The sequence below is a fragment of the Hippichthys cyanospilos genome, chromosome 4 (assembly GCF_059441005.1).
Source record: "Hippichthys cyanospilos isolate Australia breed blue-spotted pipefish chromosome 4, RoL_Hcya_1.0, whole genome shotgun sequence".
Lineage (NCBI taxonomy): Eukaryota > Metazoa > Chordata > Actinopteri > Syngnathiformes > Syngnathidae > Hippichthys > Hippichthys cyanospilos.
In genome coordinates this window covers 20,017,939-20,045,503 of record NC_142372.1, presented here as the reverse complement: position 1 = coordinate 20,045,503, position 27,565 = coordinate 20,017,939, and the positions used below count along the sequence as shown (strand labels likewise).

Here is a 27,565-nt window from a genome sequence, read left to right as displayed (position 1 = left end):
TGTGCGGTTCATCTATGTGCTCAGTAAACAGGATGCGTAAACAAAAAGGAAACACCAGCTAGTTTGTTGGAAACCTGCACGTATAAGCTCACAGAGGAAAACAGGATGCACTCAAAAGAAGCACACAAATGTGCAAATAAACCCTCACCCATGCAAATATTCACTGCCGTACATAAACACAGGCTTCAAACGGGCTCCCACCGCTGAACACGCTCACACAAAGCCAAGTCTTCTTAAGCTCGACCACCCAACAACGCACCAGAGAATTGTCGAATTTTCTACTTATGAGCTTGCCCTTGTTTACCCTGGAGCATTTCTCAAGTCTTTTTGTGTGCGTGCGCGCCGTGCGCTTCACGCAAGTAACATTTTATGTTCAGAAGTACAACCAAAAAAATGTCCTCTTGCTTCGGAGTTTTTCATTAAAATGTTTTGACTCAAAGAGACTTATGAATCATAAAGGAAAGAAGATGGGACTTAGTGGGGCTTTCTTCTCTATTTGTGTGCGAAAGTGTCAGCTTCTCACCTTCAGCACTCGTGCGCACACTCTTATCTCCATGTATAAAAGAGGTGTGAATGGAATTTCCCTACAACTGCCTGGACTGATGTCCCTTTGCTCCTGGCAGCCTTTCACTCACTGCCACTTTCTCCTTCAGTCACTCTCTTTCTACTCGTGTCCTTGTTTAGAGGGCAGGCAGATGTATCAACAGACTTTTAGTGCCAGTGGGATCATACTTGTCCATTGGGGGGGAGGATACCGTCTTGCTTTTCCAGCTTTACCTGAACACTATATTTCTGTCTCTTGTGAGGCCTTGGGTTCAAATTGGAGCTTAAACCTTTTATCTGGTTGCCTACAGCATACTGTAGCTTTTCAGAGACCGGCTTAACATGATGCAGACGTTTTCAGACTATATGCACACTGATAAATGGCAGCCTGTCTTTCCTGTCAAGAATATATCCAGCAAAGCTTTCCATAAAGTATGAAGGCGTGTGTTGGCACACAAAGCTTACAAGCCCTTAGACTTCAAATCCAAAGTACTTCTAAGCACAAATAGCAGGTGCCAGACCTGTCACCAGAACTCAGTCATTAAGTGTCTGTAACAAGCAAACTGCACTTTTTGCAGCTTTTAATTCATGCATCTCTGAGCATTCCTGCTCATTGCCGCGCTCCCAGTACTGATCAGGGAAAACGACAGCGTACTCAGACTTCTCAAGTTGGTATCGTCACTAATTGAGTAGTGCCCCCATACCGCCCAAACAGACTCAACCACACATATGTGCACGTGAATAGCCTGGTCCCGATGAGTCCAGCACTGATCAATCGGCCACCAATCATGAGATTTTCTTGCCTCATCAATGCATTTCATGCATCTCATACTTTGTGTCTGGAGCATCCACTCCCCCTTTCCTTAAGACTGCACGGGTGCTCAGCAGACCAAACAAGCATGCATCAATCACCATTTTTCCTGTTTTTTAATAATGCAGATGATACATATAGTCAGTCACGTGTAGGTGTTGAATCCCGTGTGCTTGACTAATTAGTCAAGCATGTGCCCTGCCTGTCAGTCTAAGTTAGTTGAGATAAACTCCATTTTTTGTTTCTGTGACCCTGAATAGGATTAGTGGATGGATGCTCATTATGTTACTTTGCCCTGCAGCTTAACTTGAAGTAGTGTACTCTAATTCCTGAAGTAGGTTGTTATGGGAATAGAAACCTAGACCGGTTCTTGTAAGTGGGCATTTATTTCTCAATCGCGAGCATTCCAAATCCTGATGTCATCTGTCATTTGCCCCTCAGTCCAAGTTCCCGGTCCGGCCCCGAATCTGCAGGCGTCATCGAATACACCGACCTCCGTCACTCTGAGTTGGGACAAACCCCTCACGGGCAATGGAGAGATCCTGACCTACAAGCTGTACTACATAGACAAAAGCATTGGAAATGAACAGGTTGGTCACACTGGCGGAGTTACGTTTCTGTGAAAGATGGCAAACTACTGGCCTGCCTCAATTTACAACACGGGTTTGTTCCTATGGCACTGAGGTAGCCTAAATTTGTGATGAAATTAGCCGTAATTTTTCACCAACCTTAATTATGAAAACAAATGTATGAAAAATACACCTTGGCCATGAACATAAAGCAATCAAATGAAAATGAGTTTACTCACTAATTGAGGTAATGGTAGTACGGTGTGCAAATGAGTTAGGTTTGCGCTGCTGTCTGGATTGTCATAAGCTAAGGATAAGATAAGGATGTCACTCAATGTTAACATCACATTTCCTCAGGGTTGAGGTAATAAACAATCACAGCTCAAATGTTTTCCAGATTAGGTCATGTGGTGTTTGCGTGCTGGTCATGTCACATCCACAAGCTGAGCTGTGAACGGTACTTAACTGAGTGCCGAGCAATTGGGATGCCAGTTGATATCAAGTGGCAAAATGGCCGCCCCCAGAGATGGATAATAACAGAGGGATTCTGCTGCTCAATTCATATTTCACAAATACAATATTCATCTTAACTGTGCTTGGATCTCTAGTGTTGCATAGAAGCTATTATTGTCAAATAGAATTTGGGGTTTTGAGCTCCTCTTTAAAAATAGTGTTGAATGTGCTATGTTCTACTTAAAAATAAGTAAATAAATCAATATTTTTAAAAAAATGAAAGACTGGGTAAATAAATCAATATTTAAAAAAAAATGAAAGACTCATTAACCAACACAACTGCTAAGTATTCTATATGTTTGCTAATGTACAAAGCACCTGTTGATAAACTTCTTATATTTACATATCTTGTATATAATATATTCTATATATTAATTGTACTGACCGGTTTACTAATTACACCGTTAAAGCCCAGGGTTACTGTCATAATGCCAAAGGTCCTGTTCAGTTAAGTTTGGCATCTTTTTTTTTTGCAGGTAACTGTTTCACAAGAGTATAATTCGGAAGGTTAGATATTTATTCAGCCCCAGCAGCTGCCGCCTGCAAGCCAGTGAGGCGTTAAAAAGCCTTTAATATGATAATGAATGATACGTCATCCAGTGCATTGAGTAATGATGCCTCAGCTCCCTGGAGGAGAGAGCTTGAGAAGAGCTGGTAAAAACGGAGAAGCGGAGAAAGCTGCAGAAAAATGACCTCTAACAGTAGTACTGTATCTACAAAAGTAAAGGCCGGCATACTGTATTCTATAATGCATCTGCATCTATTCAGTTCCTATTTATAGATAATAATCACACCCAAATGATGAAGTTATAATTAGACTTCTTTGGATGCATTGTTAGGTTTAACAAACTAAGAAGCATATGCAAATGAGTTTCAAGTAATTTAGGACATGCTGATTGGCCTAGTTAGTGAAGCGAAATTTATGCTGCACTTTTATGGTTTGATCTTAGATAGATAAGATAATGCTTTAGTTCCGTCACTTTTGGAAAACCTGAATGTTACAGCCGTGACAGTGTAATGGTAAAGATAAAAAGTCCCCTAGGCTCGAATTTGTGAAGAAAACAAATTACGTTGTGCAAATGAAATCGCTAAACCCACAGTGCGTTTGCTCATATGCATTGATTTACTTTCAGTACAATGTTCTAAATGTGTCTCTCGTGCTTTTCAAGACGCCCCTCACACGCTTTTCTATCCGTCTTCCAGGATGTTGACGTTGATGGTCAGTCGTACACCATGACCGGGTTGAAGAAGAACACGCAGTACAGTTTTCGTGTGGTGGCCAACAATAAGCACGGTCCAGGTGTCTCCACTGACGACATTATGGTCCGCACGCTGTCTGATGGTCAGTCAATGCCAATTTGTACCGGGAACATATTTGGTTACCTTCAAACAAGTAACATGTTAGAGACAACTCTCAATATGGTGCTGTTGTACTTCACTGACAGTCGGTCAAAACTAAGAATTGTTAAAGTTGTAAAAGCAGCCATTGCCATGCAGTCAGTGTATTGATTTTTTTTTTTTGGAGTGAGTGACAGTTTTCCTCGATGCTAATATAGTTGTCTTCTCCCTTGCAGTGCCAAGTGCTCCTCCTCAAAATTTCACCCTTGAGGTGCAAAATTCAAAGGTAAGCCATCCTTTTAAGGGTTTTTATCTTTATTTTCTCTTAGAGCGAGCTGCTCTTTTTCTGAAAAATAGATTCCCTGCCAACACGCCAGTGCTCTGTGTGTGTGTGTGAGTATGTGCTTGTGCGACGAGATGCATGACATAGACTTGCAGACTCGACGGGTTAAGAGAATGCGTGAACCCTTATCGATCGCCTCATCAGTAGCGGACTTGGCTGTCAGATGTTTTTTTTTTTTTGTACCACATTTGATCAGTACTCTTTCAGATAAAGGAATGCTGCTGAAGGGGTATGCAAGTCTCACATATTGTGGACAAACAATACAGGAGGATTCAAAAGGATGCATTGAAATGCTAATATACGACACTGTTACATATAATCCCGTCCCGCGATCCGTCGGAACCTATGAAAACCTATAATCGGCGGCCAGTACCACTCAGAACCAATAGAAGAAACTAATAGCTCCTCTTTTGCAGTGATATCACTCAATAAAGAGTAACATGATCCAGGCAGGATAGACACATTTGCCAGGCAGTAACTAATAGGGATCGGACAAGATTTTTTTTTTTTTTCTAGTTTGTTGTGCCAGATGTGCAATGAAATACATGGGAAGAATGTTCTGCATGTCAGTCTACTCCATTATTGTAAAACAGCCAAACATTGTGAGAAGGCCGGACAATGCTTCAAAATAAACTGTAGCATAACGAATAATATATGATACGATTGGTGTTGCTATACTGTTATTTTAAAATCCTGCCTGAAGCATGATTGGAGAAATTGATCATGTTTCCCTTCCAGTGTGAGCAACTCCTCATGGAAACAACACAGTGTTCTTGTTGTTTTTATTGACATTATTCTTTTCAGCTGGCTCCCCCCCATTTAAGTGTGATGTTATGCGGTGTGTGTGTGTGTGTGTATATATATATACACTGTATATGCAGTACAGAAAGAGACCCCAAACTTATAAAGAAATTAACCCGGATTTCACTCCTTCCAATCGCTTTGAAGATATTTAAACATTAAAAGGCAATTTTTAAATTGTTCTTTAGTATCGGTTCTCATTTTTTCTGACTGTCAAGAAAGAATACATTACTTTGAGAAAAAGAAAGAAGACTTTTGCACAATTCTCCAGATTGAAGGCAAATTATGCTTACTTCAAACTGTTAGTCACTCTTTAAGATTAAATTTAAAACTGACATTGAAGAGAATCCAAACTAAATGTCAGTATGTTGTTGCACAACATGGTACTACACTAACGGACTACAAACTATAAATCCGGACTTGCCTATTAACTGTAAAAACCTTAACAACATTTCCTTAAAAGGCAGCAATACAGTGAGGGTTCACTGTAATGCAGTATTGACTTAAGATGGGTTCCTTAGTGATGCTGGCATGTTTGGTAAAGTAACTTTACCCATAACGGAAATAATATATGCAATACATTATATATAAGTATACAAAGATTTACTCTAAATATTGGCCACCTCTTTTTTTTTTTGTTTTGCCTTCAGGCCTCCAGCTATAAGTTTGACAGCAAGTCTGTGTGTCTTTTAAGTCTAATTGTTGAATCCGATTTATTACAGTTGAGAACACTGTAGCTCTTGTGTGACACCGCTGATTCGATAGGCGGCTGAGACGGCTGCAGGCTTCACAACAGGCTCCTGATGAAAATGGGAAGCTGCCTTAGATGGCCACTTGCTTTATCCATGACTGTACATCTTCAAACAGAAGGCTGCAGGCCTATTTATTGTACGCTTCCACCAAGTGATGGATGCCCTTTTCTAAAGATGTTTCTTACTAATGACATGTGAGACATTATGTGTAAATGGAGAGCCTGAAGCCAAGGCGAAGATAGAAAAGGTGCATGCGCTGACTGCAAATGTTGGAGGACTTTGCTGGTCAGTGGCGCTCGCAGACTGAGTGAGAGAGAGCTGTCAAAGCAATGCGGGAAAAGAAGCTGTTCAATAATCCTATCACACACGAGCAGCTTGCGCGGGAGCTGGCCACCCATGTTGAGGGAGAATCAGCTGAGATTTGAGTGCTCCAAAACAATGGGTGTTGCTGCAAATGTTAAAAGCAGTCATTTGCGAGAAAATGGTCACTTTTCTGTTTCGGTCTGAGGCAGAAACAAGCCCAATTGAACTGAAACAAACAACAGGCCTTCTGTTTCTATGCATTGTTTAAATTCTTCCTTCTGTTTTATTTCTTTGCTTTCAGACCAATTGATTTTCAACAAGTCGCATTATACTTTGCACTTATGGCTCATATGATTTGCAAACGGTATTACTGGACAAATCATGTTCTTTGTTCCGTCACATTTCCTCCTCAGCTTGAAGTCGGCTCAACTTTTTTTCAAAGGAGAGAAAGAGACAAATGCACCCAGAATGAAAAGTAGCGGACCATGTTGTATGAATAATACGTCACGCAATTTGATTTGTGCCTTTCCCCCAAAAGGGGCCTGGTTGGAGAGTGTGTGTGACCTGTGCATGCATTCAGCCTTTTGTGCATCAGTGTGACAGTAGGGAAGCATTAATTAACTCCTTGCTCATGCTGAGCTACCCCCCACACGTCTCTTTAAACACACACAAAATTCCGAATGCATGAATCCCAGCGTGATGTGTGGGCCTGCAAGCAAAATTCCCACATTGAGCCATCTTGCCTGTTTTTTTCTTTCCTGAGGCATTCACATCACTGTCAAGATCATACAAATGGAGTCACCTTTTAAGCCTCAACATGGCACCGTCTTGGCTGGCCGTGGCTTTTCTTTAGAAACCCTGGCACCCAAGCATCGGTGTTCGCAAGGCACGCATTGGCGTGTTCCAAGATTACACACTGAGGTTTTCAGCCACAAACCAAACTGTAATTCCACCGGTTGGGGCATTGTGTAAAATCTTAATGAAAAAAAGAGTAAAAAAATCAGAGAGAGGGAGAGAGAAACTACATGTTTTAAATACAGATAGTATATTTCACATTCAAACTGATGTTGTTTTTGGTGCCTGCAACATGTTGCAAAAATATTGTGAAAAGTGCGTGCCTGTTTATCACTGCGTTACATCACTCAATACGTATTTGGGAACCGAGGACAGAAATGCCAGGTTCAGAGTGCCAAACCCAAAATACCCCGTCTTCCCTATTGCCTATTGGGGAACATTTTGAGCACGTACGCATCAGGACAGAATAAAAACAATGCCAGCTGTAGTATCATACTTCAGTTTCCTGTATAATGTAGCCATTTACATGGCCTTTTTAGTTGGATTGATTCTCAATTGCCCTCCACAGAGCATCATGCTTAGATGGCAGCCGCCGCCTCCCAATTCCCAGAATGGAGAAATCACTGGATACAAGATCCGATACCGTAAAGGATCACGGAGAAGTGAGACGGCAGAGACCACTGGGGGCACCCAGCTTTCCAAGCTCATTGATGGTAACAAACACTGAATGACTGCTTGTGGTCGTTTTTTTTTTTTTTTTTTTTACTATTGCTTTTTAATCTGGGATATGCTGTGCCATAACTGGTGCCATATTTGACACGTGTTTGCTTAATTTATGTTACGCTTTGCAATTTATTAAGATTTTTTTATGATTTGAAACAATCTGTGATTTTTGATTGTGTGTAAAATAGTGACATCTGGTCATTTTTTTTGCACATCTTCCTTTGCACTGCGCACCCAATCATTGCTTATAAGGATTAAAAAAAGAGTTAATATATTCGACTACTATTGAAGGGCTGTAATCATCCCATTTGATTATGCAGCTTATTAATTGACCCGGCCCTACTGAAACAAAGGACTTATGCATACGATCATGTATTTCGCTTATCATTCACTTGGTTTATTTGTTTTGGTACTTTCGGACCGATACGACTAAAATGGTGCTTAGAGCTTCTTAGTCTTCAGAATGGGGACTCAGTGGCCCAGGGCCTTTTTAATTTATTAGTGCCTGAATATGATCTTAACTTGTCTCAGTGGGTTTGCATGATAATGTTACATCCCCCGCGGCTATCACCAAAATCAATCGGTGATTAATATTAGATGTTGGCTCAGCAACTTTCAAGTGCCTTGACCTCCCACTGTGCACTGCATCAAAGAGAATCTGCACTTAAATGTTGATTCTATCCCTTTTCAAACATTCTGGAGGCATGAAACAGAAGGATGTTTGTTGGTTCAAATGCATTTAGGGGGAGATGTAGCCTCGGAGGCACAGGGTTTGGCAGACTTAAGAAGATACCCCAAGGATGGCCCAGAATAGTCGGTAAATGAAGCAAGTACCAACTACAAGATGAGCATGTTGAAAGCAATTAAACAATTTCACAACTTAATAAAACGGGGGGTAAAAATTCATATATATATATAGATAGATAGATAGATAGATAGATACAGTAGATAGATAGATAGATAGATAGATACAGTAGATAGACATAGATATACAGTGATCCCTCCTACTTCGCGGTCTCAGATATCGCAGTCTCAGTACTTTGCGTTTTTTTCCAGGAAAAATAAAAAATATTTCCAATTAAAAAAATCATTTCAAAATTTGCAAAAATGTACAAAAATTGAAAAAAGCAAAAAAGTACATTATACAGTACTGTATTAATCAAATAACGAAGTAATATTAGTTAATAACTATGTTAAAAATTCTTCAAGCATTAGAGTTCGTGACGTTTTTTTATCTTATTTTGAAATATATGCTTTTAATTTGTCGGGTCGCGTTGCATTTCCGTTTCCTGTTTTACGTTCTCTGTGCGTCATTCGGCTCGTTACGGTGACGTAGTGAATGACAACGTAAGCTCATATTTATAGTTTCTTATCATTTATGTTGATAACGCACGCTACTGCCTATGTAAGCGATGAGTGTTTATTCTGTTTATGTGTTCGTTTGTGTAGAGGTTGCACTTTATAGTTAGTACAGTAGTTGTTAGTTGTTGCCAACCCGCTAATGTCGGCTAAAAATACAGTAAATTCATAGATTTAGTGTTTATATGTTAATTTACTGACTTTAAGATTGTTGTTGATTTATTATTCAACAGATACTACATGATACACCATACATGAGCCAAAATAAATGTGAAGTTCAACGTGATGACTTGCTTACTCTTTCACATCTTTATAATGTTAATTAGGATAATGTCATGTTAAATAATAGGACAAAGGAAATAAAATAGAAAACGTACAAAAATACAAAAAAAAAGGATTGTTTATGGTTAGTGTGGCTATATTGGGGCGTACATAGAAATCTAGGAACTAATACCCTACTTCGCAGGTTTCAGACTTCGCGGGGGGTTGACAGCCCCCATTAACCGCGAAGTAGGGGGGATCACTGTATACACACTCACACAGTGGAACCCCTAAATGTCAAGTTCATCTTTTAGACAATTGTGAGAAACTATACACAACGAAGGAGAAAAGGCACTCTTTCTATCTCATGCATGAGGATAACAGAGGAGGACTGCACGAATGCAATTCTGCACCCTCTATTTCTATTTGCTCAAGAGGTCCCTCGGTACTTAGTAATTGTTGCCCTAAGGACTGTGGAAGACATTTGGCTACAATGTAAACAATTGGTTGATGATGAATGCAGTCCAAAGTCCATGCTGCAATCGTCTTTCTCTGTAACATGAAGCGCGACCCCGTTCTGATTTTGAGATGCATCAATTCTTCTTCTTCACAAACAACAGTAACAGAAAAAAAATCATCCTAATCCACCAACATACTCATCACATAACAAACATACCGATTGCATCACAAATATGATTGATGAATTATTCTATCAATTTTATACACACACACACACACACACACACACATATATATATATATATATATATATATATATATATATATATATATATATATATATATATATATATATATATATTGCAGATGAATAGAGCATCAGATCATTTGCCAGTAGCTCATGAATATCAATGCCGGCACCCAATAGTGAAAGTGGATCTAGACTTTTCCAAATCCTGTTAGTTTTTTTTTCTCAGTTTTCTATCATGCTGTTTCTTTTAAGACACATCGTGCTCAAGTGCTGAATATTTGTATCTGTCAGAAAAGTCAAACCCATGTGGAGACGTCAATTTTCATTGCCTTGATGTTTCTGAGAGGGAATAGTACCACTGTGAGGCAGACTTACACATTTTCTCTTTAGATCCCGCAGAAAGGTTTTTTCGCCGTTTGAATAATATGTGCACTAAAATGCAAGTCAATAAAACGAGGAGTCTCTTCGCCCTCGGTGCAGGTCTTGAGCGAGGGACAGAGTATTCTTTCCGGGTGTCTGCCATAACAGTGAACGGCACGGGCCCAGCCACCGACTGGACTGTAGCAGAGACGTTTGAGAGCGACCTGGACGGTAAAATTTGCCGCTTTAATATTTCATCCGCTCTTGCCTTTAATAAACATTTTATTTGGAACTTTCCTTGGCAGAATCGCGGGTCCCGGACCAGCCCAGTTCGCTTCATGTCCGTCCCTTGGTCAACAGCATTGTGGTGAGCTGGACGCCACCAGAGAACCAGGACATTGTCGTTCGTGGCTACAGCATCGGCTACGGCATCGGCAGCCCTCATGCTCAAACCATCAAAGTAGATTACAAGCAGCGCTACTACACTATTGAAAACCTCGGTAAGAAAAAGCCAATTTTGAGGATTTAGAAATGAGAAGATCCTAAAATATTTAATTAAATTGTGAGGTCTATGGGTTTCTTTTCTCTCTCGATGATGACCTGATTTGTCACTTACTACAGTGATGTGTGTTTGTGTCTGACAGCCCAAGTCAGACAGTAATAAGGGCCTGTGGGAAGACGGTGCTTGTGAAGCCACCAAATCTGCTGCTCCTTTTAAAGGATGCAAATTGGTTAGATGTTCTCACACAAAGATGATTAAACTGCATCACCGGTTTTATTCATCGTGGCAATTTAGAGGATTAATGAGCACGGAACCTCTTCCACAAATTGCTCATCACGTCAACCGTGGACTAAAAAAGATTTAAAGACAATTTGGTCATTTTGGTACTTGTTGCAAAGTTATTAAAACGTTCGACCGGAGTCGAACATGTCTTTTATTTTTTACTTGCCCTCGGAGAGCACAATTATAATGAATTCTGATACTGTTTTCAATGTAAGACAACAGTATTTGAAATGGTTTAGTTTGTACTAGTGTCAATAATTTTGTCTAGGTCAGGAGTTCTCAAATGTTTTGGAGTCAGGGACCCCTTTTAGAAAGCAAATTTTCCAAGGACCCTCACTGCAAATGTTTGTGGAAACAAAAGGAACTAAAAAAAAAACATTTAAGCCAAACCTAAGTGCTATTTTCATTCAGCAACATATTCAATTTGACAACAAGTATATTTGTTACTTTTCAGCTGTACTGAAGTTTAGAAAATAAAAATTGCACGCCTCCTCATAACAAACCGGTCAATTTCCCCCGAAAAGGTTGTTGCCAAATTTTTAGTCAAAAACAGCATTAGCTTTGCTGACTTCGTTGCCTTGTTAGCAAGCAATTGTAGACACAAAACGCATGTTTTTTTTTTTTTTTTTTTGATTAATAACCCAATGTTCTGTCCTTCCTAGATGCTACAATGGCATCCATCTAGTTAGATGCATTATCAACAGCGGCCAAGGGTGGCGCCAAAAACAAAGACGAAGCCAAACAAGGCACAAATCTGTAGCTGTTAAAAGATAAACTAAATTAGTTCCAAAACACCCACATTTTTTCACAGACCCTGCAGTCAGGCCACGGACCCCACTTTGAGAACCACTGGTCTCAGTCATAGAGAAATGTCTGTGTTTATAAAGGTAGACTTGAGATATTCATGATGGCATGATGCCTATGCATGCATATTTGCAGTCTTCATTACAGTCGCAGCAAGATGAATGATTTTATTCAAATGCTCTCTCTAGCTAATATCGCCATTATGAGTTGAGTATCTCTAGAGTTTCAGCTTGATTAGATGGCTGCTTCCATTTATATTGCTGCACATTCTATTTGCATCTCTCTTCTTCAGACCCCAGCTCCCACTATGTGATCACGCTCAAGGCCTTCAACAACGTGGGTGAGGGGATTCCTGTATATGAGAGCGCCATCACAAGGCCACAATCAGGTAGAATGCGCTAATCTACCACCAAAATGCCCGCTTTAAACTTACTGACATGTTTATATTCGCAGCTTTGCATTTAAAGTAATGTTTTCTCTAGCAAAATCAGATGATGATTACTTACTGTACTTATGAAATATGTGAACTAGGCATTAGGTGCACCTTTGTAGCTTGAATCGATTTGTTCAGCGCACTAACATTGCAAGTATTAGTTTGTTGTTTTACTTTGCTGCAGTGTAGTTTGACACCACTGTCAACTTCAAACGCAACAAACACAGTGTCAAAGAAAAACATTGTTCAAAATTGTTCCATCACTTGAATTGGACTATGAAAGTGCACCTCATGTTGTGGATAATGACTGTACGGAAACTTTAAAACCATATTATGATGAAATATGTTAGGGCTCCATATCCATGTTGTGGAGGACTTGTCTTTGATGAAGTTTCTGCCTAAAAAGGCAAGACAGCTTTATTTATATTGCATATTTCATACTAAAGGTAATGTACGCCTCATAATTAAAAGTACAATTTTACAGCAGCCTAAGCAGCTTAGATTTAAGTTTTTTTTTCATCGTACTACTTCAAAAACAACACGGCGGATTTCAATTGTTTTTCTTCAAACAATGAGGAAAAAAAATAAAACGGGTAGTTTTTGGCGTGGGAGGGAATATTAACAGTCTAGGTCCTGTCTCTGTCTCGACGCTCTCAATGTTGATAACGTTTTGGGCTTGGTTGATGTGGTCTTGTTTACAACATTAAGTTCTAAGTGAAGAATAACCTTGGAAAACAGAGGCGAAATTGTCAATGTTGATATGCGTGTATGGCCAGAAATAACACAGCCATCCACACGGCGCTCCACTTGCGTCAACGATGGGTTGTAGGAGTCGTGTTAGCTGTCCCTTTATGTTCAAAGGCTCCGCTGCCCTCTGCCATGACATTAGACAAGCTAACAATTTAGAATGTACATCTCAATTAAAGAACAAAGCGCAAGTCCCAATCCAGTGTTCACTACAAATGTTCTTCCAACACATTCCAAGTGTGCTTCTATGAAATAAGACATCACAGACTCTTTGTGTCAGTGTATGACGATAAGTTGCACGGGATCCCCGGGGCGCCCCCAGAAGGGGGTCTGCACCCCCCCACCCCACTTTCAAATCTAGACTCGCAGATCCTCGCTCAGCCTCGATGGCGCCACTTTGTCTCCTCCGTAGCTCTGTTGCAATACTGTGAGGGCGGGATGCTCGGCGGCATGAATCACGTCAGCCTGCTTTTGGGGGTGCGGGCGGCGGGCACCAAAGTGCACACGCGCGCAAGCCTCTCTATGAGATACAGTGCTCCTCCTCACATCCGCGCAGACACACACACGCAGCCCTGCACACACCCGGACCCCCTGTGGTGACTTTGGCAACCGTTCGTCAGATCCAAACGTTTCCTCTCAAAGCAGAACCCGAAACCTCCCACCATCGTCTGCCGCTGCCTCCTCGGGGGTGCGTTCTTTTCCTGCCAGTTTGTTCAAGTCGGGATTAAAAAGACTCGCTGACCTACATAGTACTTATACTTTGGAAACATATACAAACTGTGGAAAAACTTGGTGAACTTGGGTTGAGAATGTTTCGGCTGGAGCACGCTTTGGAACCATATGACTTCATTGGGTATGAAAACAAACAAACAAACATGCAATTCAGTCAAAAGCCACCGGGGGCCATTCGATTGTCAAAGCTTTAGGAGATCCGACCTCACAACCAGGCAAGATAAATGAAACCATTTTGTACATTCCGATTAATATTTCACATCAAGCTTTTCCCACTACTATCCAAACAATGGTGCTCTCTGTGACCATGTGAAACTTCTCCTATCTAGAAAAATGACAGCTGACTCCTTACCTACAACCTGAACGAGTGAGCTCAAACTTGGCAATTCTGTGATTTTATTAACGTTTTGTTTCATACACTTAGTTCTGTATTTTGTTTAAAGAGGACATTAAAAAAATCATATCTAAACGTAGCGGGGGCTGGGCTTAAGTGCTTGAGAAGCCCTGAAATAGGCGTGAAACACCTCTGAAAGCCACACTCTTCTCCATAACCGCGTGAATGCTTGGGTCTTCATCGTGCACACAGCACAAAGAGCTTGGAACAGAGAATGGAGTCACGCAGGGCGAGAAGCCGCAAGTGGTTGACGAGAGTCATCGCGGATGACTGACCGCAGCGTATTCTTTTATCACTTAATGGAGTGAAGATGCCGAAGAAGTCAAGCACATGTTTGATTAGGGAGGGGGACTTATGCCTCATAAGTTTGAATGGCCAGTATGCTTTAGGAGATGAAACATGGAGCAATACTTATGTTCAAACACAAAACAAAACATTTGTATGCACAGTAAATATGAAAAAAATCATTCTCTGTAAAATGTCTTCCTTCCCCTCACCGTAGTACTATTATCGATACCGCACAGCAACTTTCAAAATGTGTAGATTTGTCTGATTTTGGAGGTCAGTGTCTGTTTTTCTAATAGAATGTTTTCTCTTTCTCTTCACCCTTCCCAATCCAATGTTTGTTGTGCTTATGTTTGGTTTCACCTTCCATCCTTCCACCATTCCTCCTTTTAACTCAATAACTTTATTATCCTGGCTGTCCGTCCCACCCTGCATCCCGTCTGGACTTGCGCCTGATGTTGCCATGACCACGCCATGCATTTCTTTCTGTTTTAATTTGCTCATTTTAATTTGTGCGCTTGCATGCGGGTTTACTGCCTGATGCGCAGACCCCATAGACCCTGATGTTGACCTGTACGAACTCTTCCATGCTCCATACACCCCAGTACCAGATCCCACTCCCATGATGCCACCTGTGGGTGTTCAGGCCTCCGTGCTGAGTCACGACACCATCAAAGTCACCTGGGCGGACAACTCGTTGCCCAAGAACCAAAAGATCACAGATAACCGCTACTACACAGTGCGCTGGAAGACTAACATCCCCGCCAACACTAAAATGAAGGTAAGAGACTTTGATGGAAAACATGGCGGACGAACTATTGCTTATGGAAGTTCGCCGGTACGAACAAGATTAGGATTCGGCTGAAAAGGACTACCGTGACCTAAATACCGTAAACGACTCCTGGCGCATACACACACTGGGGAGAGATGAGGAGTCTGTTAAAAAAGCTTGGAAGAATTCAGATCCTTTGAATCTACCTCTAGGGTTCACTACCTAGAGTAGTGTCTGTATGCTGTTGACTCCATATACTGCCACCTGTAGTATGGAAGAATATTGGCTGACTGCCGGGGAAAGCCGTACCCAGTATAAAGTGCTGCGAAACGCGTGCCGGCGAGATACCTGGGATCTCTTTTCTGCGCAGAGTGCTCATGCGTCAAGCATAAATCAAGCTTGGTGCTGGTAATAGCACAGTTTAAACTCACAGCGTTTTGGTTTTTCCCCCATAGAATTGATTCGTTTTCACATCTTATTAAAAGCTGTCGGGTTCAAAGCGTAGGGAAAACACAGAAACAACCTGTAGTCCGAAAAGTACAATAAATATATTTATATACTACTACTATTATTAAATTTCTACGTTTGTTTACACTGTTGTTTGTACTGATTTTTTTTTTTTCAAACAAAACTTTTGGCACATATTACTTGTTTATAAGTCTAGAATACTTTGAAAATAATTTAAAAATTCCCACTTCCATAGATTAAGTTACATTATTTTTTTGTCCCATCGGTATTTGATAATAATATTAATAATAATATAATAATAATAATAATAATAATAATATAATAAATGTGCCAGAGAAGTAAAAATGACTACCAAATGCCTACAATACATAGTAATCAGTGTAATCTATAGTAACACACATATGTATCACATATTATGAATATAGTTCCGCAGTACTAGATGGTTAATTGAGGAGAAATTGTACAACGCAAGCTACCTTGTTGACAGTGGGCCCAGCACCTGCTTGTTGTGTATGGAAAAGTTGCTAAATGCTCTAGAATTTGTAGATAGGTGTGTAATGAACTGCTTGGATGCCATTTCATCTTATGGCTCCGACTCATTGTACAACGGGAGTGAAAGGGTTGAAGGAAAATACTAAATGAAGGATAAACCTCCCATTGTCAGTTTTAGTGCTAAAATACTGAACGATATGTTCAACTTTTTTTTTTTTAATCTAGCCATTTTACTCATTTCAAAATGTCTTATAGAAAACCGCTCGGGGAAATGAACAATTAATTTTTTTGTAGAGTGATGAAAATAGTTACTTTGCATGTTTCTTGTGTTATAAAGTGAAGTTATTACTAACTCACTTGCTTTTTAGCACAAGTAATTAGCAATTATTACTTTTAATAAGCAGCGTTTTCAACACCTGTCATAAGGCATCACCCACATGCAGAAGATGTTGTTTTGACTATTTTTCGTTTTACACATAATTCCATCAATTTATCTTCATAATGTTGATGACTCAAGTTTTAATCTACAATGCAGGTTTTTTTGATAATGAAAAACATGTTTTTGGCTGATATTGTTCATATTCTTGTTAGCTTGCACCTATATGAGATAAAGATGTGAACGATCGCTATCAGGTTATCACCTAAATAACTGCACCGGCATTCTGAAGCATCAGATCTTCATTTTAGCTTGACCTTAGCGTCCAGAAGCTATATCGCCAAAAATGATCTGATTTAAAGCTAAAAGACAAAGAATGAAGTCAGAGTACACATGATTACCAACACTGCGGTCATACTTCTAGTGTGCAATTAAACAACACTGCGTGATGGTTGTATTTGTGTGAGTTGCAGACTGCGACAGTGATTAAAGAGCTCCACGGGCTTCATTATGTTTCTATTCAATTAACTGAATCCAATATATTTACACGTCTTACAGCCCTTTTTTAAAATATTAGTCAAACACCTCACGTGTGAGACGCTGCTATGTCTGCTTCTACCTTCTGTCTTTTACCATCTGCTTTTGTACAGCCCCCACTTGGGACATTACATTAGTCTTACAAAAAAATTCTGGATTGGATTAGATGTATGGTTGAAAAAAACATAGTTGACATCCTTTGTGATTTGTACTAATCTTGATTGTAAAACTTAAAACAAGTTAAGTGTTTTTTTTTTTTTTAGACAGATTACTTGTGAGTTTGTTTGGTGTGAAACTGCACAACTGCTTTTCTTTTTTCAATAAATGTATGCAAACTATTTCAAACTGGCTATCCAGTTCATTGGGGCTGTTAAAGGAACTTAAATCAGTGGTTGTTCTTAACATAAATTGAATCACACCCCCGTGGATAGACACACGTGCTTTAGTTGCCTTAGAATAGCACTTCCGTACATACAGGGAGCCACCAAATATTTTTTTCTCCTCAAGATTGGGCCATTGGCGGAGCCCTATGGAAGGAGACCTGTAGTGTGCCTGTAAATGTATTTTGTAAGAAATATTTTTTCACACACAATGTTTTAAAATGCTATGACCATATAAATATTTTGTCTTCTTTCATATTTACATGCAGTATGTTAAAAAAGCAAGCAGTGTTTGCAGATTTTTTTTTTCTCTAAACAGACATTTTTAAATAGCGGGAGAGTGCTCCTTGTTTTCCATTGCAAATGCTTCTTTGTGGTATATCCCCAGTTATACAAATTTTGTTTGGGGTTTTATAAATATTCTGTTTTATTCAAGTGGTTTTCTGGTGGCCATCAATTTTTCAGCGATTTTCACAGGCTGACCCAGAACCTATCTGCCGAAAATAGTGGAGGTCCACTCTGAATAGATAAATGATATACAGGTATTTAACATTTCTCTGAAGACACCAAGCATAAAGCGAGCAATATTCTCGCAAGTTCTGCTTCTAACAATATGTCACCAGTCCGTGGTTGTCGTTATTGCAGAGCATAAAGAATAGGAAGTGCGGCAGCCAGTTTTTTGGTTTGGTCATGTGACCTTCCCCATAGGCCCGTGTTTTTTTTTCTTTGATCTACGTTCAAGCTTCTAATACAATTTTATAAAGTAACAAACTTTAAGTGTTGAAGGAAAAACATGAAATGACAGAAATAGCCATTAAACCATATTGTACCCGATGTATAATGTAACCAAAGTTTTCAAATAAAACATAGATTAAACACGGCGACCTAAGAGAGATGGATTGTTCTGAAAAAGTCCACACTAATGAGCCCCGATCTTTTGTCCGCAGATTGCAAACACCACCAGCCTGAACCACATGGTGACCGGACTGAAGCCCAACACGTTGTACGAGTTCTCCGTTATGGTGACAAAAGGCCGACGCACCAGCACGTGGAGCATGACGGCCCAGGGAACCACTTTTGAAACCAGTATGCAAAAAAGCATCAAAATATGACAAAACACACAGCTGCTCATTGAAGCTAAATGAACATGTTTATTCGTTTATCGCACTACATTGTTCCTCACTTGGGATAGGGATCATGCTAGCCCTGCCGCAAATAGCGATAATATGTGAATGATTGTCAAATTCGTGTACAGGTAGAGGTTTATTATTGTCTATAGCCTCCAAAGCAAGTCTTCACTACTTACTACGACAAGGAAGTCGATTAAATCAGTGGTTCTCAAATGAGGCCAAGTGTACCCTGGTGGTACTTGAAGGCAGTCAGGCCGTACAAAAGATTTAAACAGTTATGCCATGAACAGTAATTTTTTCATTTCAAATAAAGAGCAAATTACTTGGAAAATCTGGGAACTTATAGCTAAATTGTGTTATTGTGACTCTTTGCAAAACATTGCATATCTATACGTGGTTTATCAGAAATGTCCACTTATATTAATGACGCAGAACCAGACATGGATGTCGCTTTTTTTTTTCCCCAAAATGCTTTGCGCTGGTTTGGAGTATACGGCTGAAAAAAATATTTCACGTCATTGAATCTCCGCCCCTCACTTCAACATAGCTCCGTTGCCAATATGCCAAGACGTCATCGAAGCAATACTACAATATTACAAAGGGCAAAGACGTAAGTTGGACAATAGGTGGCGGAACACTCTTTGCAATCTGTTTTTCCTCTTTAGTTCCAAGCTCCTCCCCCAAAGATGTGACAGTGGTGAGCAAAGAGAACAAGCCTCGCACCATCATCATCAACTGGCAGCCTCCCTCTGAAGCCAACGGAAAGATCACAGGTACGGCTCCAAATACCCCCGACAGGCACACGCGCTCCCCCTTTGTCTGAAATATTACATTTACATTCCCGAATTAATCACTGCGCCCCCTTTTATAGGATACATCATCTATTACAGCACGGATGTGGATGCCGAGGACCACGACTGGGTTGTTGAACCCGTGGTGGGCAACCGCCTGACTCACCAAATCCAGGACCTTACGCTAGACACAACGTACTACTTCAAGATCGAGGCTCGAAACTCCAAGGGCATGGGCCCAACCTCTGAGGCTGTACAGTTTAGGACCCCAAAAAGTGAGTTTCTCTTAAATACCGTGACCACTAAGAAAGAAGATGCTATTGGGCGCATGTTTTTGGGGGGCTGCTCGTGTAGATGAAGTCTTATTTCATAGAGAAATGGTCACATTAAATTAACATTTTCTGGAGGGTAACCAAATACCAACTGCAGCCGTGTGATGAAAGCTTCAAACAGACGTCGGCCTAGAGCCTTAATGACAAGTTAACTTTTTACCATGGTGCAACGTTGCCCCATTTCTCCCTGACTGCCCCTTTTGATTTAGTGTCATAACACCGGTTTTACATTGTATAACATCAGTTATACTATCACGATAAATGTTAATGCTTCCCCTAATTCAGCGCTTTTCAATAATATTTTGCAACCCCCCCTCCCCCCTGGGAAAAAGAAAACATTTTGCCCCCCCACTTTGCCATATCGACCATAAATAAGATTTTTAACGATAAAAATGTTATAAGTACTGTATCCTTCTTAACAATGACTCATGGAAAACGCAATATCAAAAAACTTTCGGCAACTCTTCACTACTTTTTTACAGCATATATACAGGTTAAATGTTTGGCTAAGCCAGTGGTGTCAAACATACGGTCCGCGGGCCGGTTCTGGCCAGCAAATTGGTGTAATTCGTCCCGAGAGATGATTTTATAAAGTATGGAAATGAGCTGAATTTTTTTAATAAATGCAAAACATGAAATGTTTTGTGATTGTTTGTAAAGTTAATGTTTTGTGTTTAACTCTTTTAGTGCCAAGCGTTATCAGAAAAGGAAACCTCTAGAGGGCCAGTATATTTAGCATTTTCTCTCATCTTTCAAGGCCGACAGAATATTGCACGCTATGTCCATGTAAATATGGGCAGTATCATATGAAATGTTTCCATTCCTTACTTTGAATTGCATGTCGGTACTATCTGTGTTATAAGTGTGGAAACACTGCTATCCAGTGTTCATAGTTATTACTACAGTGCTTAATTGGCTTATATCAGGTCAGCGTTAGTCAAAGGTGTCAGTTACCTTCCATAAAACGTATTTGATGAGATTTTTTAGTTGTTTTTTTTTCAATTTATTATTGTTATTACAATTTTAAAAGATGAGGATTCTCATCCATGGCACTGAATGAGCTAATAGTGATGTTGTGTTTTTACTATTTTGAAGAGTAAAAAAAAAAAAAAAAAAAAAAAGATGAATAAATTTGAAGTTGTTTTAAAGTTATACAAATATATACCATGATTTTATTGGTCCGGTCCACACGTTTGACATCCCTGGTCTAAACAGAAAAAAAAAAAACCAAGTGCGACAAAGTGACTGCAAATAAGATGTCAATCCTTATTTTATCACAATCACACTTCACATGGCAAAACCAAATCCTTTCCCTGGGGTCATCCGCGCCCCCCCGGCATCGCCTCATGCCCCAGCGTTTGGGAAACACTGCCTTAGTTGCAGTTGAGTAAACACTACCCTGAAAGTCTTGATATGTGATAAGGGATTTCTGTCTAGTCCAACTAATAGGATCTCACGTACACTTCCTAGGCTGTGCACATTTTGAGTGAACGCTTTGTCAAATAGAACTGGGCTTGAAATCAAAGAGGTTTGCGCTGTTTGTTGGAAACTTTGTTTTCTTTTTCGGCATGACTTTACTCTAGTGTACTTCTTTCAAGCGTTACTGTCTTTGCTTCCTCACAGACTTCATCTCTTGCTCTGTTTCCGTCTCACTTGCCACCCTTTTGAGCTAACCTGTTTTGTTTTTTGTTATTTTCTTTTCTCCCTTTCTGCGCTTCTTAAGCTGAGTCCTCTGACAAAATGGCTAATGACCAAGGTAAACTCCCTTCACACTTCATCTTTGTGCGCACACTGCTGACTCTGCTCCTCTTACCAAAGATTTCCAGCTGGGCTGGTTAAAAGCTTTGGCTTATGCTCATACCAAGATTTTGATCACAGTACCCATTCACATAGAAGAGGCAGCATGATATGACATGGAGCAGAAGCCATTCATCAATTTAAAGACTTTCTGTAGAACGCATTTTCCCTCATGAAGCCGCTCTTTGTGTCCACTGACAGCCTCAAATCTACCATCGAAGCCTGGACCTCCAGGCAACCAACTTCCCCTTGATCCTGGATCAGCAGTCGGTAAGATGTTTGACCTTTTCAGCGAGTCACTACTGAAGCTATTCGATGTGCGTGATGGCAATAATGGATTTATAATTGATTTGTCGATCACTCACAATTTGGTCAATTGTACGAGACGGACTGTTAATTCATTTTGGGAGCCTGGAAACTAATCGCTTTGGGCCCTACCACTTCAAAGCAACACAAAGAAAATACGTATTTTCTTATCTTAGAGGCCCCTAATTAGGCCCCATGCTCTGACAACTTCAATTGTGTGAACAGGAGTTCACAGCATATCATTTCAAAAATAATCAGAAATTTAGTCAAATGGCCATCTATGATTATGCTAGGCCAGGGGTCCTCAAACTTTTGGAAGTCAGGGGCCCCTTTTAGAAGGCAAATTTTCCAAGGACCCCCAATGCAAAACAAAACCAAAAAAAATCATTTGAACCAAACATAAGGGCCCTTTTTAGTCAGCAACATATTCAATTTGACAGCCAGTATATGTGCTGCGTTTCAGCTAAACTGAAGTTTAGAAATAAAAAATTATAATTGCGCGCCTCCTAATACCAGTTTCGGTCCATTTCCCCCAAGCAAGCTGCTGCCAATTAATTAGTCAAAAGCAGCATTATAAAATAAAATACCATATGACTGTATCTCTTTTTTAATTTAGTTGTGTCACTAGTACAGCTCTCACTCATTTATATTGTAAAACTGTAAAGAAAAGAACATACACCAAACATACCTCAGGTAAGTCCCATGTGCAAAAATTATATAGCTTATTAAATGTACGGGTGGATGAAATTAATCATATAACTGAATTACAAATGATGTTCCTTTCAAAACAAAACATTAATTAAATGCAAACGAGTACGGTTACCGATGCAAAACATTTGCATATGCTAACATTCACCGAAAGGAAATACCTAGCACAAACGAAAATGCTAACGAGCTAAACACATACAAGGCAACGCTCTACAACATGCTGACAACATTAGCTACAGTCACAAGTTGGACCAGCAGATGACTAATTTTGGGAATATTGGCATAAAGGACAACATTCCAATAAAGAAAACACAACTCCCATACACTCTTGGGCCAAATCTCACAAAGGGACGGAACAATGCGCATCGACAGCAACCGCTCCCGACTGAAGCTGCGCCGTCCTTCCCCGCCACAAAATGCACCCAAATTATTTAATGCACCCCCTGCAGTCAGGCCAAGGACCTCCGGGGGTTCCCACTTTGAGAACCACTGTGCTGGACACAACACAAACTGCGTTTAGTTACCATGTTAAGGTCAATGTGGTTTTTTTTTTTTTCTCTCCCCAAGGCAAATCCGGGATGGGAACCAGTGAAAATCACATCCTGGTCATCGTCATCATCATCTCAGTGGGAGCGTTTACCATCATCGTGGTGGTCGTGGGGGCCTTCCTGTGCACGCGGCGCACCACCTCACATCAGAAAAAGTAAGCGAAAGGCCATGACCATTTTTTTTTTGGGAGGGGGGGGCAGAACTGCTTAATTCTTTGAATTATGAGTTTGCTACATCTTTCTGCTGATGTCTGGCTCACTCTCATACCAATCGTTGCCCCCTGAGGCAACAAAGATTGGATTTACAGAAGGTCTGTTACTTCCATCAAGGTTTCCAGTCAGTCGTTATTCGCAACCAGTCGTTGAAAAAACATGTCCGATGGAGCCAATGTCGCGGTTGTTTACGATCATATCGGCGCACACGTTTGTCTGTTCTCTGCAGTTTGTTACATTGGAGCGATCAAATGACACGGCCCCCAGACGGATCTATCGTCCGACGGGCCGGTTCGGCGCGAGGCGCTTCACGCCGTTCCTCTGCCTTTATGTCACACAGGAAGCGGGCCGCCTCCAAGTCCTCCAACGGCTCTCACAAATATAAGGGCAACTCCAAAGACCTGAAGCCGCCTGATCTTTGGATCCACCACGAGCGGCTGGAGCTCAAACCCATGGACAAGTCGCCGGAGCCCAACCCGGTCATGACGGAAACGCCCATCCCCCGCAGCTCCCAAGACATCACTCCGGCTGACGGCGGCATGGACGCCAACCCCCACCTGCAGCAGAGGCGAAACTCCTACCGTGGTCAGTCTGTGGCCAGAACGCCACTTTGTCGAATGTTGCGGGCACGCGCTGTGACTCGGGCTTTAGAGTCCGACAGCGGTTGCTGCGTCACCGCCGCTAGGGAGGGCTTTCGACTTTTTGGAAGATTTTTCAGTTGTTTCTCTTTTACTAGCGTCGTGTGAACCTCTGTAGGGCTGGAGATGCGCTACGTTCCAGACCCAACCGTGGTAGTTGCCGGGAGGGCCTTTTTTTTTTTCTTATAGTTTTGCCCCTTTCACACACGTTCAAAAGTATTTTACCATATGTTTTGACTGATTTTTGTCTCGAAATACTTGTGTAAGTCTTTGAGCGAGGAAGAAGAGAAGAAACTGTCATCCGTTTTAACCCTGGCCGACTTGGGCTGATTTTGAACCCATAACGTCGTCAAATATAAATATATATTTACTTAAAACCCCTCAAAATGTTGAGTGGCATGAGCCCATCAATCATCAAAGTCATTGAAAGGCTTGCAAATGTCATAAGGTAGTCGCTAGCGCCACCCGGTGGTTTTGGGGTGTCAACATAAAAATGTCAATTGCGCTGCGTTTGCAAGTTGCAGGTGAAAGGATTAATGCAAAATTCGGGTTTTCAATATGTCCAAAATTGACAACATTTCCAATTTATAATGGCAATAAATGAGCCCGACACGGACTCAATTTGACACCTAAAGGGTGTACTTCTCCACCTCCCAAGCATTTAGAAGGGACGGCGGCGTGGCATGTTAAAAGTCGTCATGTTTTGACAAGCTATGCAATATTTTGGCCTCCTAGTGTTTTTTTGTATGCTTTTTCTCTGATATCACGCATCAAAAAGCCAGAGTTGGGTCAACATTTCCCCATTGTCGAAAGCGGGTAGTTATTTCCTTCACCTGCACAGCCGGTGCTTCAGCTGTATATTTGTACACCACAAGGGCTTGTGCACCACTGCTCGCCAGTCGGTTGTGAAATAGATTGATAATTGTCATCGGGACAAAAAATAACCACACACGCTAACGTGAGCTTACCTTGTTGCACCGGCGCTTGGCGTAATTTCGTCTCAACTAAAATATGTCTCATTACTGTTGAGCCGCATACTTTGGAGAAATACATGCAGCCGCGCCTCTTCTGTTTGCGTCGGTTTCGTTTGTTGGCGCGTCTAGTTCCAACGCTTCGATTAGGGCCCGCTTTATAGGTTGACGTGAATCTTCTGGAGGTTCCAATTTAGATCAGCTTGGTGTTTTCACTTATTGTCTTTTCATCTGCATGCTTTTCATACACATCAATTTTTCCTCGGGCCCATCTGCATCAAAAGCGCCCAGGTAATCATTTGACCGATCTTTTTTCAGGACAAAATCAGGACAAAATGTATATAAAAACGGAAGTTCTGACATGGATCGGTCGCCAAAAGGGCAGGGTAGCAGCTCTTTCTGATGGGGTGGTTTCCACCGTACTTTTTAGGCCATGAATCAGAGGACAGCATGTCGACCCTTGCAGGCCGGCGGGGGATGAGGCCTAAAATGATGATGCCTTTTGATGCGCAGCCACCTCAGCGTAAGTGTGTGTGCGACCAGAGGTGCGTGCGTGCGTGCGAATGTTTGCTAAGTGAGCTTGTCCTTGTTTCCAGCCAGCGAGCCGTTTCTTTCAAACCTCTCTTGAGAAAACGCTCAACTGGGAGCGCCACCAAGTCTGACATCTTACGCGGCGCTTAATTTATTGTTGATGATTTTCTTTTTGACAGAGTGTGAAAGAGAGTGCCTTTGTGTGCGTTGGTGTATGTGCGCGAGCAGCAGTACATCCGCATCCTTCATCATCAACCTCCATGTCCATTTGAATCCGCAGCTGTAATTAGCGCTCATCCCATCCATTCCCTCGATAACCATCAGCACCATTATCACATGGGCAGCCTGGCGTCGCCCACGCGCGGCTACCTCTACCACCAAGGCGGCGGGCACCCCCGCCCGCATGCCTGCAGCCCCATCTCCCAGCTAGACAGGGTGGACTCCACAGGTGAGACACTGCCCCGTGCTGGCCGTTTGGGGAATTGCAAGAAGGGGGAAAAAAAAAACACTCGCGCTCATTCACTCATTTTACTGGAAAAGCATGTTTCCACTTTCGTGTATTCCCTTTTCACTGTTACATTTGTCGTCCGCTTCACCTGCTTTACTGCTTTCTACCACAGACATACTTCAATGAAGTCTGCCATCAAAGTTGCAATTAAATGTGCGTGGACTTGTAACGGCAGCTGTTGCTGCCCGACATGAGCGCTTTTTAGAGTCGAGATGATTTGGACCGAGGGAGGTGACAGCAGCGAGGAACAACATATGGCCACATTTGAGCAGCCAGATGTGCATTTTTCTTGCCGCTGCGCTTTTTTTTTTTTTTTTTTTACTTGAGCTTTTTTTGCTTCAAATTGTTTCAAAGATCCGTTTAGAAGTTAGTTGTGCCCAGCCTTGGAAAATATAATGCACAAAATCTGTGTAGTGAGATGTTCTATGCAGAGCTGCTTCTTTAACTTGAGTGCGCCAAGTCTTAATGTTGATTTGGTCGTTTACTCATGCGCTACCATTGACGGATATAGACGTCAAAGTTCCATTTGACCAAGTAAATTAAAATGGCCCCGCTAAAATGTATCTTTGATGACTATAGTTGTCAGTGGCAGCGAATGGGTTAAGGAACATCTCTTTTTTTTCAGACCTATGACATTTTGGTAACGTGAAGTAGACACGATTGCTACAAAGAGTATCGAGTTTGAAGCCTTTGTGTAAATTGCCATCTCCGCGTCGTTTCCTTTCAACCTGCTGATGACGTTCTTTGACACTTGATAGTTTGATCGCCACTTCCTGTTAAAAGCTTTCCAACAGTGAGATGAAGTTAATTACTAGGTGTCAACTTGGTGCCCTGGTTTCAATATGTAAACAGCATAAATGCAATTCTGATACAACCATGCTTGGTCTTTCTGGAGACAAATGAAATATTATTGATTATTATTGATTATTAGTTTGTAACAGTATATGTCCTTGACCAATTCTTTTAAAGGGATAACATTTTTTTCTTCATAGTTTATTGAATGACTAAATTACTCCCCCGTTTTCCGAATTTGGTCACGTGATGTTTACAAGCTGAGCCATAATATATCAACTTTATTTAATATTACCTTTTTACTGCTGAAAAAGTTCAATATCCCTTTATGTTTGAAATTAAACAGCTGTTGGGCAAATTGTCACCAGAGTCTCGTAACGTTCAACTTTAAGTTTTATCAACCTAACTTTTTCTTCCAACCTGATGTGGTTTTAACTTGCGATTAGATCAGGCGAGGAGCCAATTGAAAATGCGCAGAGAGCAGCATATGGCTCCCAGGCATGGACTTTGGACACCCATGAACACGTTTGGGTTCTGAGCATGGGCGATGATGTGAGGAGAAAAAAAAAAAGAAAAGAAAAAAACGCTTCCTCATCGCTCTCCTTGCGCCCGTCTGTCGACCCCCCCAGAGTCCGTGAGGAACACGCCTTGCTCGGAGCCCCTTCCTCCAGCCGCCTCGTCGTGCCCTTCGGAGATCCTGGCGGACCCCGAGGGCAGCTACCACGGCTCCAGCACCACCGAGGAGGAATCGTGCTACACCGGCAACCTGCCGCCCCTGCGCTCGGTCCACCCGCACGCCCACGCTCACCCTCTGAAGAGCTTCGCCGTGCCTGCCGTTCCGGTCGCCGCTCACCCTTGCTTTGAGTCTCCCGCGTTGCCGAGCACTCCCCTGCTAGCTCAGACTGGTGAGCGACAA

General features: G+C 41.4%; 1 protein-coding gene across 11 annotated transcripts in view; it reads left to right on the top strand.

Moving 5' to 3' along the window:
• Nucleotides 1-27,565, top strand: part of neo1a (neogenin 1a) — a 163,516-nt gene that overhangs the window by 132,392 nt on the left and 3,559 nt on the right. For 5 of the 11 annotated variants that reach the window (XM_088413298.1, XM_088413293.1, XM_088413292.1 and 2 more), the window contains exons 10-27: nucleotides 1,796-1,944; nucleotides 3,640-3,778; nucleotides 4,011-4,060; nucleotides 7,337-7,481; nucleotides 10,301-10,411; nucleotides 10,486-10,680; nucleotides 12,061-12,156; nucleotides 14,908-15,140; nucleotides 18,332-18,470; nucleotides 19,180-19,287; nucleotides 19,386-19,580; nucleotides 21,361-21,393; nucleotides 21,636-21,704; nucleotides 23,016-23,151; nucleotides 23,550-23,794; nucleotides 25,249-25,341; nucleotides 25,630-25,797; nucleotides 27,279-27,554. In XM_088413298.1, coding sequence (XP_088269424.1) covers nucleotides 1,796-1,944; nucleotides 3,640-3,778; nucleotides 4,011-4,060; nucleotides 7,337-7,481; nucleotides 10,301-10,411; nucleotides 10,486-10,680; nucleotides 12,061-12,156; nucleotides 14,908-15,140; nucleotides 18,332-18,470; nucleotides 19,180-19,287; nucleotides 19,386-19,580; nucleotides 21,361-21,393; nucleotides 21,636-21,704; nucleotides 23,016-23,151; nucleotides 23,550-23,794; nucleotides 25,249-25,341; nucleotides 25,630-25,797; nucleotides 27,279-27,554 — 2,580 coding nt within the window. The remainder of the gene's footprint in view (nucleotides 1-1,795; nucleotides 1,945-3,639; nucleotides 3,779-4,010; nucleotides 4,061-7,336; nucleotides 7,482-10,300; nucleotides 10,412-10,485; nucleotides 10,681-12,060; nucleotides 12,157-14,907; nucleotides 15,141-18,331; nucleotides 18,471-19,179; nucleotides 19,288-19,385; nucleotides 19,581-21,360; nucleotides 21,394-21,635; nucleotides 21,705-23,015; nucleotides 23,152-23,549; nucleotides 23,795-25,248; nucleotides 25,342-25,629; nucleotides 25,798-27,278; nucleotides 27,555-27,565) is intronic. The other 6 variants (XM_088413299.1, XM_088413294.1, XM_088413291.1 and 3 more) reach the window with 4 other exon arrangements.